The following is a 19,653-nucleotide window of genomic DNA, read 5'->3' as shown; positions in this document are numbered from 1 at the left end:
CTGCTTCTCATTAAACAAGTGCCTGTACAGGCTGCCCCTGTGCCTTTCTATTAACATAAAATTACTGAGCCTGAAGGGGAATGGTCAGCCTGACCCAGGTCATTGCTTCAAAAATGCTAAGGCAGAGTTTTCATTCACTTGAAACACCTCTGTACAGCATAATTGAATCCACCATGCCAGTGGATATCAATGGGGATGGTTGGCTCTGTTTGACTCCTAAGAAATAATTCGTTAATCCTGTGGTGGAAAACTTTATTCCAGGGCAAATGTCCAAAGATAAAAACAGGCTGTGTGTTTTTCAAATATTTTAACCATCCTGTCTCACAGTCCTTTTCTCATGCACTGCATGACAGGGGTCTCTCCCACCTGCATTATGCACGAGGAAACCATCCCATCTTTCTCACTTTGGCCCCATTCCTGGCTCCTTGATCACAAAAGAAAAGTTGTGTGGCTGCCTCTGACTAGGCCAACAGGACAGTTGGGAAATCAGACAAATCTGCTGGTGTTGGCATTTCTCAACAGTGCTGAAAGGAGTGTTGGATAAGTGGGTTTCTGTAAATGAGAGTTAGCAGTTACTTTGGTACAGATAGAATGAAAGAAAGGTCTTTTAAAATACAGACATAGAGTTGAAATACCTTGAAGTAGGTGGAAAAGACTAGACCTTTATGTAACTGTCCCAGAGAAATGTTTTAAGCTGTCTTTGTTGCACATCACTCTTTAAACCAAGCTTCCATCTCAGGCTATGAGGAGCACAGATAGTGTGACAGACCTAACAGATCAAATGGTTGAGTCCAATTTTTAGAGAAATATTAAGATATGCCCCATTATTATCCAATTTTTGTGCTCTTTTTAAGTAAGAACAAGTCTTTTTGGGTATTTGAGCATGAAAGATTTAGCGTGGGGTCTTAGGCAATAAATTAATGTTCCAGTGAAGGCAGTCAACCACCTGCACAAATTTAGCCTTTATAATTCTATTTATTATCTGCAAATATAGCACCAGATTAGATGTGTCCTGGAGAGATGAGTTTGGTGTGAGGTATTCATCACTTTGTTACAGCTTCTTTGAGATCACCACGAAGTACTCCCTTGTACTAAATGAATAGCTCTCTTATCATGACCTTTTAATCACTTCATCATGAAGAGGTCTTTTACTTGCTACAGGAGTCTACTTCATGATACCACCATCAAAGGGACTGTAATATCATAAAATGGCCACAACAGAGACCAGTACAGAAATGTGGCACAATAAGAGAAAATTAGTGAAGATAGACCTAGTTGGCTGCAAGCAGCATCATGGCTTGCTAATGGGAAGTGCTGGAGAGGATAACTGGCTGTGAGCTCCATTGTTGGGAACTGCACCCGGAGGTGATATTTTGCTCGGTTTTGTAACAGGGTAGTGGAACAGAAGGGGAACAGTGTAAGCTTGCTAGCAGGCCCAGCAGCGCCAAAGAAATCATGGAGATGTGGGAGATGAATAGGGCATGACCGAAAAGGAAGTTTAAAGACCAAATTTAGCTGTAGTGATACTTGGTGAACTTACTCCTATGGAAAAGATTTTCTTTTCATGCTCTATTTAAAACATGAAGATACTGGAGTTCGCACTGCAGTGCAGAACTGATGTAAGAAGGGGAGAAGTCTAAATGGCAGTGTTCAGATTAGTTGGAGAGTTTAAGCAGGATTTCTAGAGAATGTCTTGGAGGTATGGAGACCTGGCCATGATGATTGCCTGGAATCATAAAATTTGATTGCAGTACAAGAGCACTTTAAACACATGGATTTCAAAAGTAGTTGTGAAAGCTGTTCAGAGCTCAACCAACCGGCAGATAAACACTCAAAGAGAAACAAACAGTCATTTTATCATGGAAACTCTGTAAAAGGCTAGATAAGATACTTATTTCTAGTAGTATACAAAGATTCCCTGGACTCTCCAACACCCAGAGCTACCATTAAAGGCGTCTTGATGTCATAGTGGGAGATGAGGAGAGAGGATCACTTAACCCAAGAAACACCCAGTGCCTTCCTGCTGTTCCATGTGTCATATCCACACTAAGCAATTATTGTTGATAGTAATCAAGGCAGTGAAAGGCAGATAGTTCATGTACAATTACTGAACTGTCAGATTGCTTAGAAAACAGCTTTTCATTCATGTCTGATCCTCCAGAAGAGAAAGGCTCTAGGTGCCGGTGTGTTCTGCCTGGATGCATTCCTCAGTTCCCTGAGCCTGTGTTGCAGCCACCATGCCCACACACTGCCGGTCTGCTTGCTGCCTTCCCTCCCTGCTGCCTGTTCTCCTTTCATCTGAGCCTCTTCATTTCCAGCCCTTTAAGGGTCTCAGCTCTGTTTTGTTCTGGATTTCTTTTTATTATGTCTCTTTTTTCCCATCCTGATATTTTTAGCCCTGTCTTTTTGTCTCCCTTCGTTCATCTTGCATGCTTGCTGGTTTAGCCATCTGCTTCCCTCAGCCCAGTTTTTTTTTCCATTTCCCTTTCCATTTCTTCAGACCCACAGGCCATTTATCTCATTGCTTCTCCTTTCTCCAGCTCCACAGGGTCTTTTCATCTCCTCATGCAATTTGTAAGCAAACAGCAGATGAGCATCCGGTATCTGCTCGCTAAGTGCTGCCCGAGTGACTCAGATTGTCTGGGGAAGAAAAAGAGATATTGAGACTTTACTTGAAAATTGACTCATCACATGCTTTGATTTCCTTTTGTATCCTTATCATTTCAGTTCTGTTTAGCTGTGTGCTCAGAACCTGGACATTTCATTTATATGGAATGTTAATTTAGAAAATATTTTCTCAATGTTTTTTTAACTTTTTTGGGTTTTGTGTCATATTTCACACGAATCAATTTACGCATATTTTTGTAAATATCACATCATGTAGAAGTGTGTCTCTTCAAAACAAGGTGTTGTTTTTTTCTGCATTTGGAAATTTTCTCTTTAGCAATCTGTTTGAATAAATACAATTTTTGACTCACCATGGAAAAAACTAAAAATAAAAGCAGGCCTTGACTTGTTTCTTTCTTCACAGTATCTCAAAGAGCAATTAAGCCATCTCAGAACACTCTGATAACACTTGATGAAGCTTTGCCTTTAAGAATCAGTGTTTTAAAACATTTTTTTTTCAGTTAACAATTTTCAATATGTGTGGAGACACTCAATCCAAATTCCCTGTTGCCTTATGTGTGAGATATAAGTAATCCATAGGACCTTGTAAAGAGATCAGACTGTCTAAAGTGTCAGGCATATTAAAGCCCTTAAATGAATATTTTTCTAAGACAGGTTTGGATTCTCAGCTGCATTGACCAGAGGCAAGAACCCTCACCAGTCTCATATTTCCATGGAGATTTAAGTTCTGGTTGTGCTGTCAGAATTTATATCTTTTGTTTCCCTTTACACTTGTCCAGATCAAAATACACGTGCACACTCTAAAGCTGCCAGCAAATCAGTTCAGGAAAAGGGAAGATTCTATAAATCCCCAAATACTTATAAAGTCCAAATTTTGATCACACTGAATATGAGTGTGAGCATAAGTTTGAAAAGGATGTGCACGTACCTGTGTATCAATACAAAAAAAAAAAAAAAAACACATATTATGCTTGAGGCTTGAGATTTACCAGTTTCACTGTCATGTAACAATGATTTCAGTGCAGTCATTCCTGGTTTTCAATGCTGCAGGTGAATAAACCAGAAAAAAACCCATATAAATTTTTGTCATAATTCATCTCATACAAGACTCAAGAAACATATTTTACGTGGTAGTGTAACTAATAGAATTTCAGATGACAGTGATATGTGAGGCTTTGAGAAGTGGCAATGCAGAGCATTCTTTCTTGAATAATTCACTCGTCTGAAGTTATTATATATTCAAAACTGATTGAGTTGCATATCCAAATGATGGTCTATCAGCTGTTAATGTAGGAGAAGAAAAAGAAGTTTCTGCATGTATTCTGAACTGTGGTTTGTATCACATTACTCTTGGTTATATGAACTGAGTTTAATTGATTCTCATTTAATTTACATTCTGCAGTGGATGTCTTTTTCTTCAGATAATTAATCTGCTGAAAAATTCTATGTGAACAGTTGAGGCTCTAACAGATTTTCTAGAGGTGCATTTTTGTTTAGGCTTCCTTGACAGCCTTTTTTCTTACAGATAAATTGTGTGTCTCAGAATGTCTTGCCTTTATATTTATTTTGGTTTGGCAGCATATAGTTGTTATGGCTGGCAATATTTCATACCCCAAAGTATTAATGTTAACCATAAATTACTACCAATGATATGCAGTGGTTCTTATCAATCATCAGAAATAATCAATGCTGATTGAAGCAAATAAATATGATGCTTTTCAAAGTTATAACCTTGTCATATAACTTCAGTGCTCAAATGCATCAAGTGCTATCTTAAATTAACTCTGCAATTATATACAGAGTTTTCAGAAACCGGATATTTCACAAAAAGAGCCAAAATTGTGCAAGACTATATAAAGATTTGGACATCAGTAGTGGCAAAATTTACCTCTATTTTATTTTTACTTCCAGAATTGGGAGGAAATAATAGGATTTGCAGATGGATAGCAGTTCATCATCTCAGTATTGCAGACTCCTCAGCTGATCGTGCTAAGACTTTACTCTGAAACCAGTTGAAGAACAAGTTGTGTCAGATTATTTAAAATGAGAAGTCCCCATTGCTCTCTCTATCCCAGATATAATCAATATGAAATCAGTCATTAACTCATGTGGCTTAATTTACTGAATCTAATGCCAGGAAAAAATCAGTTAAATACTAGAGCTCCAAGAGCAAAAGGTGCCACTTCACTGGTGCATGGTGTGAAGCATTTCTGGTGTGTGTCCCAAAGTGAGCTGAGCTTTGGTGTCAATGCACAGTCTGAGCTCTCACTGTGTTTGTTGCCAGGGCATGAAATCAGCAGAATTCCAGTCTTTAATCAATATTTTCCTGAATATGCAGAGGCCATCACTGGTTGGTATGGAGTGTGGTTTTTCAAACTCTTCACTAATAGCACAGGTGTTATCCAGTGGTTTCATGTCCCTCTGTGGCTCAGACTTCAGTGCTGCAGAGCTCTCTCCTCACCTCTTACACACCCAAGGAACCAATCACATGAAACCCAACCATAGCTGTGCCATGATCAATCCCATTTAGCAGCAGTTCCTATGCTGGAGAACTCATGGAGTCAGAGTGGAAAGGCAAAGGGGGAACATTTGAAGTGAATGATTACAGAATTTTAGAGAAATTTGGATTTCATCATAATGTTGTTGATACCATTAACATTATTAATTTATTTAGCACATAAATTGCAAAATGGATGGAAGTTTCATCCAGCAGCTGTGCTTTGCCTTTGGCAGTAGTCATGCTGCTCCTGATTTAATCTTATTAACTCCCTCACAGGTTTTACTAACGGGGTGCTGAACATCTTGCAATACAAAGATAAGAAAGGAATATATCTTTATTGTTTTGTGATCAGCACATTAGATACTGATTCCATTCTCTTTGCACTGCAGTCCCAGCAAGGTCACGTGTCTAAAAGCTCATAAAAAGGAGATGAGGAATAGGAGCTGGTTGTGTGAATGTTAATCTGGTTTTTTGGAGAGCAAGAAGTTGCTGCTTGGAATCCTGATGGCATCAAGCAGAGAGTGCCCCTTTCCACTGTAACTCATTTGCTTTCACCACTCTTTCCACAATGGAGGAAGTCTGGCCACAAATAATCTTGTGTTCTCCAGATGTGTACCAGAATAAGGAGCTTGTACATGACATTGAAGACCTGCTGAAAATCTTTTCTCATTTTCGTTGCTGGAAATCTGAGTTACACCAGTGTTCACTGAGCAAAATTGATAGTAAAATATCATTAACTACAGGAAAAATAATTTCAATAATTATTGAAAATAAATAAATACTTTGCATAATTTATATAAATAATAAACATAGAATTTGTATAATTTAGTATAATTTATATAGGCTGTGTTTTTGTATGGTGGATGAAGTTGAATATATGTTAACTTATTGGAAATATATAACACAGTTATTTTTTCTGGCCACAAGCGCACTGTATTTATATCAGTAATCCCTTCAAAAGTTCTCCATAACCATCCTGTGGCTTATTGTGTCCCCTCATATTCTCTCCACTCTGCATCTGGTCCTTTCTCAATATTTCTACTCATGGCATGTTCTGGATATTCCATTTTTCTTTCAAGATACTTGTATCCTAAAGGCAAAATAGGCAGCAATATATGTTTACATTTCTTCTTCTAAATTGCAGTTCTGAGCCTTTAGTGGAGGTTTGCTAGAGATTTGGGTTTTGAATAAGATTCTGTTTGTCATTGTGTGTGAGTACTTCATTGCATGAATGGCAGATGAATGATGAGTTACTTTTTGCTTGGCCTTCTAATCCCTTTACCACAGCAAAGGCTTTTTGCTTCACTTTTCAGCATAAGTAGATTTTTCAGTAATTCTTCAAATGCTTAATTCAACTGTGGAAAAGAGGATAAAGGCAGAATCCCAGTCGTGGTGCTGTTTTTTACACTGTGCACGACAGCCAGCAGCTCCTGTGGCTGGCACCCGCTGGGGCAGTTTGGAGATGTGCCAGCCCATTTTACTGATGGATTATGAAAGATCTTCAAAAGTGAGAAGGGCCACGGGTGAATGGAGAAGTGAGAGTCCTTGGCAAGCTGTATTCCTGTTTACCTCCCTGCTTCACTCTGTCCTGTCACCCGATTTCTGGGTTCACATGCATTTTGTGACATGCACTGTAATGCAGGTTGTTCATTTTGAAGGATCACTTTTAGTTTGAGATAGTCCTTTTTTTTCAGCTTAGGAATATTTGTTTCTCCCTAACATTGTTGTTACAGATGTGGTGGCCTGAAGGGATAAATGAGACAAGATTTGTGGGAAGAGGTAATATCTTTTATTAGGCCAACTGATATAGCTGGAAAAAATAGAAAAGGTTTCAGGCAAAGAAAACCTTTTCCAGGTCAGGTTATCTCATAGCTTTGAAATTCCTAATAATTAACTTGTACCTGTGAAGCAATAAAAGCAGTTTTTTATCTTTTTTTTTTTTTTTTTTATGAGTAATACTGTTTGAGAGGCATCCATATATTGCAGGAGTTTAGAGTTTACCCAGCTAAGGTTGATTATTTTGTGTCCAAAACTGATTAAATTCTTTAACTCATAGAACAAGAATATGGTCATTTTTCATTCACATTAGTAGTCTCATAAAATACTAGATTTTATTTTTCATGGGATCAGAAGTGTAGATTAACCCATAAAAGATCTGATATCTCACTCTTGAATCAGAAAGACTTGCATGGTTTTGAACCTTATCTGAGAAGCTGCCTTTCTTTTCAAATCAGGGTATGTGTTTGGAGATAAGTGGGATGGGAATGATGGCAAACACTGCAATTTCAGTTATTTAATGAGTCTCTGCTGCCTTTTTTTTTTTTTTTTCCACTAATGGGAAGGCTATGGCTTTTAAATAGTGTGTTCAATACAAATAGATGGATATCCATGCCGTGTGCAAGACGTGGACACCATTTGGCTGTTAAGCTTTGGAATAACTGAAAGTATTACTGCAGGTGCTGAAATTTTCAATGTATTTCATATCCTCTCAGCTTTTATAGTTCTTGCACAGACTGAGTGCTTCAATGCCCTGTGAGATGCCTTATTGGAACCTGAAAGGGGAATTTACAGAGTGTAGCAGCACTGAGAGCTGCAGTGAGGAGTTCAGATTGCAGGTGTCTGTTTGGGTGAAAACAAAAATATAGGACAGACACTCCACTACCTTGCAAAAAGCTGTGCCAGCAAGAAGGCATCATTACTGCTTAAATAAATAACACATGAAAGAATGTAATTGGTTTATAATACAGGAAATGGATAAAGGATGCATCAAGGTGTTTGGCATGCCCAGGCATTTTGGGATTATAGCATTGCGAGGTTCTAATGTCATCAGCTCTCTTCCATTTCCCTGGAGCTGAGAGCTCTCATCACACCATGAAAATACTGCCACTGAGCTTTTCTTGGCAGCTTTTTAGCAAAAACACTATTCTGCTGAGAAATGTTTTCCAGATTACCCAGGGACAGTGAACTGGATCTTTTCTGGACATTTTGCAGAATTAGTGGAGTGTGTTTGGCAGAGTGTGTAAGGCAGTTTTCTTGCATCTTGTTGGGCTATGCACTGAGTTCCGTGGAATTATTTCACTTTTAGAACCACAGAAAGAAAAAATAATTCCTTGAAAGGTAGAGAATAAAGGACACATGAAACTTCAGAACTAAACTGTTGAAAGAATCACACCTTCATCTAAATGTGTTATCTAAAAGTTCGGATCATGATTGATAAGTGTGTTTTTTATTGTTGGCTGTTAGCTGAGTAATAGATTGTTATTTTAATACATTTTGACTGGAGCAATTTGTCTTGAAATACTTTTGGCACCTTTTTCTTTTAGGTTCTTTGTAATGGAGTTCTGTAATTTCATTTTTTTCATACACAAATGCATCTAACATTTTCAGTGTTGAGCAGCACCAGATGAAAGCTTGTCATCACTTAAAAAGAATGAATTCAGAAGAAATATTTAATATGCAATGGTTGTTACTGACTGCATTCTGTGGCAAAAGAAAAATTAAATAAATTGTACTGAGGGGGAGGTATACTGTCTGTCTGATCTAAAAAGCCATTTTCACATTTCTTAACATTGCAGAGAATATTTTCCAGCTTATCATAATAGAAGCAGGCAAGTTATTTACTTGCCAGAAAGGCCTGAACCCTAGCAAGCATACACGCCACATCTGAAGTTAAGGCTCCTTACAGTACCCAACCTTAACATCTATGATTATTTTATTAAATTATCCCAGACCATTTTCCTCTTTTTTGTTTTCCTCAGCTGATATGATAGAAATTGCTGAGGAATTGCTGTAATTAATTTATTATTTTAAAAGGCTTTTCTCTCCTACATTGCTTTTTTTCTTACAGATGTTTTGTGTGTCCATAGTCATTAACTGATTCACTCTGTAGAGGATGAGTAACTTTCACTACAACCAAACCCTTTTCCTCAGTTTCACATTTCTTATTTTGGTCAGTTGGAGCAATTCAATGTCCATGTCTAAATATCAGCCTTCATTCAGTCTTTTGATAGGACCTCAGTTAGAAGGTGTGGAGTACAAGGAATGTCTGAAAACATTTTGGAATATGAATGGTTGCACTTTGGGTTTGACTTGCACACAGTGGGCAGCCTTCACTGTAAATTCACTGGGAGAGGGGTCAGTGCTGAGCTTCTGTCTGGTTATTGGAATAAATTACCAGGTTGGTGTTTTTTTCTGCTTAGTGCACATCCTACAGTTCAGAAGTTGCAGGGCGTAATTCCCCAAACTCCCCAAGGCTCTTCCACAGAGGACACAGCTGGTGGCTGTGTGGGAGGTTTGATGCTGGTATTGAGAGGGTTGCTGCCACTCCTCCCTGGGCGCCAGACGTGTGATGGCGTTGGGGAAGGGCTCTGTCCCAGCTTTGTGCAAGAAGAAACCAAGCAGGTTGAGCCTTTGTACAAACTACAAGAGCTTCCTAAGCACTTTCTATGAGAGCCAGACTAGAAAAAGAAATATTTTCTACATCCATTTTTGTTGATTTCATGTTGACAGTGATTGTGTTTCAGTGTGTGGCTCTTGCAAGCAGGATGAATTAGGAAGCTTGGTACTTGTAATTTATGCATGGTGTTCCTGTTAAGCACTAACACTAATATGAGTAAATCTAGAAAAAGTGTCAGCATCCTGTCTGAAAGTGACCTCACTGTAATGTTGGTCTCCACTAGAAGTGGAGCTCTTTCCACTTTTTTTCAACAGATATTAATGTTTCTGCATAAATGTTTAGACAGAAATGTTACACAAGGCAGGAGCAGAGTTTCCACATGATATATGAAGTGTTGTTCTTGTTACAGTATATTTTCTGTTTAAGCTGCCAGAATGACTTATTAGTTTAGCATTTCTTGTTGAAATATATTCTGTCTGATAATTTACTTTTAAAATATTCCTATTCAAAATATTTATCAAGCCTCCACACATTATCTTTGATACATTTTTCCCTTTTCCCACAAGGGCAAGAAACCCATTTCTCTTCTTTGTAACTGGCTGCTGGCAAGTGCCCCTCTGGGTAATCTCTGGCAGTGCACACCCTGTGCAGAAACCACCATAATTTAACCATTTGTCTCTACTTCACAGAAGAGGCTGGTACCTTACATGACAAAACAGTTTCTCTTAAGCTGTAATATAAAATATAACAATGTTTGGGGCATACCTATTAATATATGTATGATTCTTACTGAAGCAAGAGTTCTGATGTTAAACACAATAGACTTGGAAAATGGAAATTATTTTTGTCCCAAAGGGAAATTTTATAGAAGGGATATTCAGCTGTTGCACAAAGTAGGGTTACTAATCTTAGAAACCTTTGTGGGATTCTTGCTGTATCAGCCAGCAAAGATGTGGGGCATGCTAAATTCTTAGCATGTGTTGGCAGGGAGCTAATAATGAGAAGGGAGTCAGTGGAAGGATGTTTCACATGGCTCTGTTATTGAATGGCCTCCAGGGAAAATAACAACCTCTGAAACCCTCTTGTGTGCCATAGTGACAAATTCCAGTGGCTCTGTCCATGTAGGATCCCCCTTTGCCTGTTCCCTTTGAAGGAGACACTGAAAGGTTCCCAGAATGGAAAATTTTCCCTGAAGAGCTCCCAACACACATAGCCATGTCACGATTTTGGCTTTAGCTGTAGCTCTCCCCGTCTAAATGGGATTAGCCTGTCCAGAAAGAAATCCTCCACATGCCAAGCAGAGATGCTGTTAACTGTAGACATGAAGCTGCAGTAGGTCTAGAGGATGTTATCTAACATTTTTTTTTCTCACAGAAATTTCCATTAAAAAGATTTTTGCTTAGTTCAGTAATAATTAGTGGCAAATATATTTCATATTCCAAGACCATGAAGCAATTTCAAATTATATTGAAACTAATACTATGGAATTATAATACTTTCATGATACGAGACATAGAGGCAGAAAATGAGCTGGGTGAAAACCAATCACTCAATCCTGGAAGAGAGCAAAATGTCTTTTATTCACTATGGGTGTATAGACTAATGTTTGACTGGAGAGAATGTGTAATTGTTTGCTTTGATTTGAGCCCTTTGGTGTGGTGGTCCATCACATTACACACTGTAAGTGCTCTTCTGTTCTGTTCAGAGAATCCTACAGGTTTTGAGTTCAGAAGTCTCTGGTAACTTGCTGTTGTATGAGAAAGGTTTACTGAAAAATAGTTCTTTCTTTGATCCAAAATGACAAAAAACCCTCAACAAACTTTTCCTGAAAAGCAAAGAAAGTCAGCCAAAATCAGACCAAAACTTATTTAATGAAAGCCACAGCAAACAGAGTCCCTCTAAGTACAGAGGTTTTCTGTTCTGTGAGCCATACCTGGGAGTCCTTCAGGCTGTTCATAGCAGGTGGTCAGAAAAATACCCCATGAGCCTGTATTGGTCTGCATTTCAAGTACAATAACTGTGATGCCTGTGCAATCATTTTGACACAGCTTGATGAAGAAATAAAATTGTTTTTTCCCCCTAATGTATATTCTCAGTGGGGTTTTTTGTTTGGGTTTTTTTTTTTTTTTTGGAGAACGGCGGGGGTTGTTTTTATTGTTGGCTTTTTTTTTTTTTAATGGGAATGCAGATTTTTCTAATTGGGACATTTTCTGTGCAGTTGTACTGTTACAGAGGCTGGTTAAATTAACAGGTGAGTACGTGTGTCCTTCCTACAGCTTTCAAAACCTGATTCAGGTCTATTGGTTATAATTAATTCAGTAGAACCTTCTTTCAGTAATAAAAGTGTCAGTGTTTACAGGGGTTGAAGAGTATGACTGCCTTCATAGTAGTCTGTATTTAATCCTGTATTTTTTTATTTTAACAGGTTTTTCATTATTCTTACACAGCTTCATATGTGATTTATAACATCCACACAAGGTAGGTCACATTGTTTTTTCCATACCGTGTCACTGTCAGTGGCTCTATGGATGAGATGATGCCAGTGTGTTCAAGTAAAAATGTTTCCCATTTTTTCAAGGGAAGTTTGGGAGTTAAACCCTCCAGAAGTAGAGGATTCAGTATTACAGTATGCAGCCTGGGGTGTTCATGGACAGCAACTGGTAAGCACAGTCATTAAAAATGTATGGACTTCAGACAGACTGAGGTAAAAACAAAACTGAAAGCTTTAAAATAAGTTGTCATGTATTTCTGCACCATACTAGTGTGTTCCTATTACAGCTTTTATTAGAGCTCTATTTGTTTGTTTATTTTTATTAAAAATATATTTTTTCAGGCTGACCCCAATAAGCAAATGGTACAGTTGTTGAAAGAATCACACCTTCATCTAAATATGCACTCAGGTGATTTTTAGGATAACCATTTTTATGGCTACTGCTGTGTGGGAAGGAACGTTAAAGGTGAAAGGCAGTTTTCTTTTAAGTGCAAAATCAATGAAAACTGTGGGCAAAAGCAAAAGCTTAGCATCCAAATGTGATGTGATGGACTCATGAAAAGTGATGTTTTCATTTCAGTATGAAAATTACTGCCAAGGTCAGCTGTGCTGCATTGAATTCATAATAATTAAACAAGATGCCATGTTTCATGCATAATATTTTTCCAGAAGTTTTACCATTTTTAATGAACATTAATCATCCATAGTCATCATAACCAAAGTCAATATAAGAAGAAAAAAATTGGGCATTTAGAACAGCAATGATTTTAAGCTGACCTGTGTTGGTTGTTGAAGGCAAGAGACTGATTAAATCTTCAGTTCTGCATAAGAAATTCAGATAATCCTTGTTACAGTGTTCTAATAAGCTCATTAATGCCCCCAGGCATGATCCCAGGGCCTCCTTGCACATCCAGCTTGCTCATGCAGAGAGGCAGTAAGCTGAGTGTCTAGAGAATGTACCCTGTTGCTTTATATCATTCATCAAGATGATTGGAAAGTAAAAAATGTTTCTGGTTAGAATGTTTTGCATTAAGGAAGTGGAGGCAGGTGAGAAAAAGTAATTGGAACATGCTTGGTATGTTTTAATAATTAACCACATTAATTTATTAATAATGAGACCTTGGCAACAGGATTAGTGGAAATAAATACATAGGTTATTTACCAGGCAGCATTATGGAATGTGGCAAACCATGTAGGTTGTAGTAGAAAGGAGAAGCATTTGCAAAATTGAACAGATTTAAGAAATACTTTAATTAAATTTGAGTTTTTAATATTCCTCTGTACTGGACAGAGGATCTGCACATTTGTCTGTACTGATCAGAGAATCAGTTATCTGAAGTAGAACAAAATTGAAATGCAGTGATTACCGAGAAAATATTTTTTTCTTTTTGTGAGATGTCTCATAGGAACAGGGTCAGATTTACCAATCATAAACCTCAGAAAAATAAATCAGAATAATGCTGTCTTTATGTGGTTTTGCTTAAAATGTTATTCTGAAAATATGTATGGATCCTTTCAGACACAGGCACAGGTGGACTCCTATTACATCTCATAACTGCAAAAAAATGGGTGGTCATTTTAGGTACAACCTTAATCATCCAAATTTGAAAACATTGGCATAATTCATACTTGAGCGAGGATAACATTACTCATCTTTGTTAATGTCCCTAGTAAAGTTAATGTCATGCTTTAAAAATATCTGCTCTACTGTGGGTTTTATGGTGCCATATGGACTGCAGAATTAGGAAATAATAACTTTGAACACAAAATCTTCTGTGCACTCTGAATGGCACACTGAGTGTTGCCATAGAGATGTACACCTGCAGGAGCAGTCCACTGAAGGTGACTTTAGGAATGCCAATTAGAAGGGTGTCCTCTTGAAGCTCTTCATGTGGCAGAAGGAGGTTTCCAAAGTGACAGAAGTGCCTTGCTGCATTGCCCTCCCACTTCAGCAGCAAGCCAAAACTGTAGAAGGAGCACGAATGAATAAAGAGTGTTGTGAGTAATGGTTGTTGCTGCTGTCCAAAGGAACAGCTGCCCCGAGCAGAAGCAGGACAGAGAGTTCAGTCCAGCAGAGCAGGTTAGGCAGAGGAAAGAAAGATGTGTGGCTGAGGACCCATTGCCACAATGGTTCTGTTATAAAGTTCATCATTGGAGCAAACACTGGATTAGTGGGTTTTAGTAAAATAGTACAGGAGGCAAACAGCAGTTAAACAGGACACAGGGGAAGGCATAAAGGGAGAGATGCAATGATGAAATCCATCAGTAGCTATCAATGGAATGTACCTGGGTACAACAAAGCTGCAGTCTCATAGACCCGTGCTGCCAAACACACTATGAGTGATTTACCTTCCTGAACAAATCTGACATCTGTTTTATGTGGAAATAGTGATAATTCATGAGTAAAACAAGCAATGAAATACTTACTCTAAATAATCATAGTGTATTAACCTGGGTAATAATCTCCAAGAGCCACTCTTTGCAACTGAAGAACAAGCAGAGAACAGTTGGAGAAGAGATTAATTTTATATACAAAAATTTGATGTAGAAGTACCCATGACATATGCTGTGTGCCATCACAGAGATAGAGTCTATGTAGTTCTCTGAAGTGAGGAGGAGTGTCCCCCTTCATCTGTGGTGCAGAAATGAATAGCAAAACTATAGCCAGGACTGGTAAGCAAAAGTAGCACAAAATGTGAAACATGAGGTGCAGGTATGTCTGACTGAGCCAGAGATTCCCAACTTTATACTATAACTATTTGGAAAATCCTGGATTAAATCCAGAATTGTAGTGGGATAACACATTGACTTGGATCAACTATTTTCGATAGGCTATGGTGTAAAATAAGATGTTTCCAGTCCACAGTTCTGCAGATCTAAGTAACATGGTTATCTTAAAGTAGTCCAATGAGGAGGAATTGGCAAGATGTTCAAACAGATAATGTAAGGATTTGAAGGGAAAAAAAAAACAGGAAGGAAAATATGTTTGAAGCCACAAACTGCTTATTGCACAGATGGACTATGGCTCAGGTGAAATCAAGTATCTGCAGTATTTTACATCCTTGTGGAAAGCATGCATCAGTTTAAGTTTACTGTTAGGGATAATTTCAGGGGCTGTCTGATGGGCCCCAGAGCATGCCCCATGTGGCTGTGAAGAACAGAGTAAGTTTTCTGTCAGATGCCAGGTGACTGTGCCACAGTACCATTGTTTGCCAGCTAAAACAGGGGTTGCAAGTTATTTCAGTTCCTTGCTATTTACCTAGAGTAGAAGGTTTTGTAGTGATTAAGAGGAAAGCTCAGAGAAACATCTGCTGCTTGACTCATGACATTTTGGTGGTGAAATTGAAAATGTTTGCCACTGGGGAGAAGAAACTTTTATCTAATGAATTAAAGTATCTTAAGGTCACATAGTTCTTTAAATCAGAACTTTTTTCAAGGTCACACTCTTTTAAAATGCTGCCTTTTAACTGTGCTAGAACTGTGCCAGATCTAAAATACCATTTCTGTGTCATAGTATGTTAGGGAGCTGTTCATCTGTTTGCCAAACATTACTCATGTTTGATTGAAGTTGTGCAAGTCATTAGTTGATTATCTCTTTATCTCACCTTCATAGAATCCATCACTGCAGCATCAAAGTAATTCCAGGAAAGACAAACCCAACTAGAGATCTAATTTGTTTCATCAGCATTTTTCTGCCTGTAGTTTATTGATTAGACCTCACTGCTTTTGTCTGAGAAAGAGCTATCCCAGGTGGGATATATACCAGGTGGGAAGGCTTTACTGAGAAGAAGAATGCTTTGAGGTTTTTAAGGGGTCTCTGTTGTTGAAATACCCAGTTTTTTATCCAGAGGTTTACCTTCTTGAGCCTTATCTTCTCCAGCAGTTTGTAGCAAAGGTTGTCATGTGTTTGTGCCGGACCTGGCTTGTATCTGACACAGAGGAGACAGCTCTGGATCTGTCTGTGGGGATGTATTGCAGTAGGAGCCTGGATATCACAGTTCAGGCTGGAGATGTCTCCAGGGTTTGCAGCATTGTATTTGTGTTTGTTAACACTCTGGTGTTCTTCTGCAGTGCTCCATGTTATACAAATAGTTCTGACCAATTAGTGAGTGGGCTACATCAACTAGCTCCCAGTGAAGCATGGTTAGAAGCTTCAGTTTGAAATAGCTTTTTCTCAAAAGTTATACATGTTTTTTTTCCTGCCTTGGTGGTGGTATGTGTTGTTTATGTTGTATAAAATACCTTATTTCACTTTATTCTATGAACATACATCCATGCAAATCACTTGCCTTTGTATTTATAATAGATGTTTTGTGTTATTTATTGCAGTAAGCTTGTTTTTCTTTTGATATATTACGTGATTCTGAGGGGAGTTTGAGTTACATGTTTGGATGGATAAGTATAAATAATGATCTATTGACATACAGATGAATGTCTATGCATAAATTAATACATTTTTTAACCAAACAAAAATCAAGAAAATAGTAAAACTATCCAGAATACTAAAGAAAAATATTTTTTAGAAGCTTTGATAAAGATTGATGCTACCAACAAAATATAACACTATCAAATGGTAAGACTGAAGATGAGCTTTTACAATGCTTTGTTTTAATTTAGGTCTCCATTGAGTTGAATTACCCATTAGGCTGTATACACTAAGAACAATTTGGTGACTGTAGCTGAATTGTGGATTCAGGATGTTCTCATCAATTTTTAGAAAGTAATTTAAATATTAGAAATGTATAAGTTGCCCTCATCTTCCAAAAAAAACCAACAACAACAAAAATGTTACTCACAAATAATAGATTTAGAAGCTGAAGCTTTTACATAAAGAATGAAAAAGATCCAGTGAAACGGACCTCACCTTGTATTGAAACTACCTAAAAACCAGAAATACATCCTAGCAAAATCTGCTTTAATTGCTGTTAATAAGTATACCATTTCAAGAACTCTCTGCCCTTTTGCTCTGTGATCAATCATCATTTCTTTATCCTTTTGTCATATTGAGGGCTTCAATTTCCTTTCACCCCCCCCACCAACACCTACTGCCCCACAAAAATGCAAATACCTCTCAGACTGCATTAACGTGACATTACCTTACAAATGCCTTTTGTCAAAAGTTTAGCCTTTTTTTCCAATGGCTTTCAAAGATTGTTTTAGATAAGACAAATAGTGCAGCAGTAAAGTTCTTTGATGTTGTGTTATTTTCTGTGTACTCAGATAAGTACTGGACTAATTTTAGCAAATAAGGAATTAGCAGGATTGTACTTGGGCAGTTACCTTGCTCAACACATGCTTTAACAGCCATTACTTGCTGAAAGCTCCATTTACTGTTTGGTCTATCAAGGTAATGTTCAACTGCTATAAAACATGGTAATTTATCTTTCTGTAAAATATTTGCCATGTGTTTTCTTTTTGCATAATTAGTGCTGTGGGTTCTTGGCACCCCCTCCTGGCAAGAACACTTGCATATGCAAATGAAGTAAGAGCTTAATTAATGCTAATGAAGTAAGTCCTAAATAAATATATTTCTTCTGCTTTTTTTTTTTATCTGCAAAGTCTTCTGCTCTTTTGACTTACTGTATTTTAGATGAGTAACTTAAAATTACATATGGAAATGTCAAGGCTTTATTTCATCTTTCCTTTTAATGACTATGCTAATGAGGCAAATGGCAGTGCAACTGAGAGCAAAACGTCTGCTGGAATTTATTCTGAAAACTAGAAATAAACAAGAACACTTCAATGTGACATTAACCTCAGGTATGATACCTCATTTAAAATGCATGAGGGGTTCAGTTACCAAACTTTGTAGTTCAAAGCACATTTGGAGGTCCTTTGTCCTGCTGAGGATGTTTCTCTGAAGGAAGGGAACTGTGGTTGAGCATTGCCCACCCAGCTGAGTCCACAGAAGAACTGGAGTTACCAAAGAGATTTAGTTAAACTTTCTTCCTACTAAGCTGCTGCTACACATTGGATTTTTCTCTTGGATTTGTCAAACTACCATTGTAAAATCTATATCATTTTTTGCCTTTTAATTTAAATTATTTGATTCAAACTATTCTTCATAGAAAAAAAAATAGCATGAGTTGCTCTGAAGGTATTCTACTGAACTGTGAATTTCCATTATGAATTTCCGGGTGCTTACTCCACTTAAGTATGGATTGGAGGAGCATTTAATGCATGGTCTCTAGTTCCAAAAGTGATACTCAGTCTGAAAGCTTCCCATCTCACAAAAGGGGAATGGAGAATGCAGCCAGAAAACACAGGCAGTTTGGCAAAAGAGGAAAAAATACAGTTTTACTTATGAAGGCTGGATATATTCAATAAAATTTTTGTGAGCTCCAGGGACCACTACAACATTATAAATGGAACATTATAAATGGAACATTATAAATGGGGCAAGGCTAAGTTGAGCAAAGAAGTTTCTTCATCAATTTGCTTGGTGAAATACAATGAATGTGTTCTAGTATCAAAGGCAGTTTAAAATTATGAGTATTAAGGGTTAGAAATTGCTGGCCCTTTGGGGAAATAGCCACTTGGCTGTATCTGAAAGAGGTGAAGAAATAATGAGAAAATCATATGTTTTATAGGGGCATTATTCCTCTACCACTGTTTTTCATGTGAAACAGTAAAAGGCCCAGCAGCTTTATAGTGAATAAATCAAGAGAGGAGATAAAAGATGTTTCCTTTTGCTGGTTCTTATTCTGTTATCACTGATCTAGCGTGCAGCTAATATTTGAGTCAGTATGGAAGCCCTGTACACAAGTAATGCGATTTTTTTAATCCAGAAGCAAATATATTGGAAATTTGATATATCACTGTGCTAAAACTCAAATTATTTTTTTCACATGGTTACTTGTGTGGGTGTGTATATGTATATATATATATATATATATATATATATATATATATATCTGTAGTATTTCTTTACATACAGCCCCACAAAGACACAGAAACAAGTATAGACACACATGTTTGATAGGAGCAGTCCTAAAGACTTTTCTATGCAGCAGCCTGCAGGGAGCAATGAAAACAGCAATATGCACCTCTCATCATGTTGTTCAACATGTCTGTGTGTAACAAAGCATATCTGAATATTCACACTTCCGTCTGTTAGCTAATATTAACTGCAAGTCCAATGGCTCATAAACTAAGGCTGCTGTGCTTCTTGTGTGAAAAATGTGTGCTTTCTGTAATGCAGAAATATGAAAATTGTATTTCAGAAGTCTAAAATTCTTTGGAAATAGACGCCCATAAAAACTGTGAAGCAGAGGTTGAAATTTGATGGAATCCTTAGCTAAACTGGAGTTGGAAAAGATTGGGTTTTATTATGGACTGCATTTCTATATAACTCCAAAATCCTGCCCAAAACCACTGTATGCTTACCTGTGTCCCTGCACTATATAATCATGTAGTCACTTCATATTTAGTGATTAAAAAAAAAGGTGCACCCCAGAATGGGATGGATAGTTTGTCATATCCATCTTTTGGTAATGTAATGTAAACATCAGTTTTATCTGGCAAGTAGAAAAAAAAAGTAAAAAAAACCCCTAAGAAAGCACCTATATTCTATGTTCCTTAACACTTGGGAAAAGGAAGATTCCAAAGAGGAAGGCATCCAAATGTCAAAACAGAAGA

General features: G+C 37.5%; 1 protein-coding gene across 2 annotated transcripts in view; it reads left to right on the top strand.

Annotated features, from left to right (window-relative positions):
- The window catches only part of DPP10 (dipeptidyl peptidase like 10), a 436,882-nt gene that overhangs the window by 363,294 nt on the left and 53,935 nt on the right, over nucleotides 1-19,653 (top strand). For both annotated transcript variants that reach the window (XM_058028117.1, XM_058028116.1), the window contains exons 6-7: nucleotides 11,950-12,002; nucleotides 12,103-12,184. In XM_058028117.1, coding sequence (XP_057884100.1) covers nucleotides 11,950-12,002; nucleotides 12,103-12,184 — 135 coding nt within the window. The remainder of the gene's footprint in view (nucleotides 1-11,949; nucleotides 12,003-12,102; nucleotides 12,185-19,653) is intronic.

This window comes from Melospiza georgiana, chromosome 7 (assembly GCF_028018845.1).
Source record: "Melospiza georgiana isolate bMelGeo1 chromosome 7, bMelGeo1.pri, whole genome shotgun sequence".
Classification (NCBI taxonomy): domain Eukaryota; kingdom Metazoa; phylum Chordata; class Aves; order Passeriformes; family Passerellidae; genus Melospiza; species Melospiza georgiana.
This window is presented reverse-complemented; position numbering and strand designations above follow the sequence as displayed.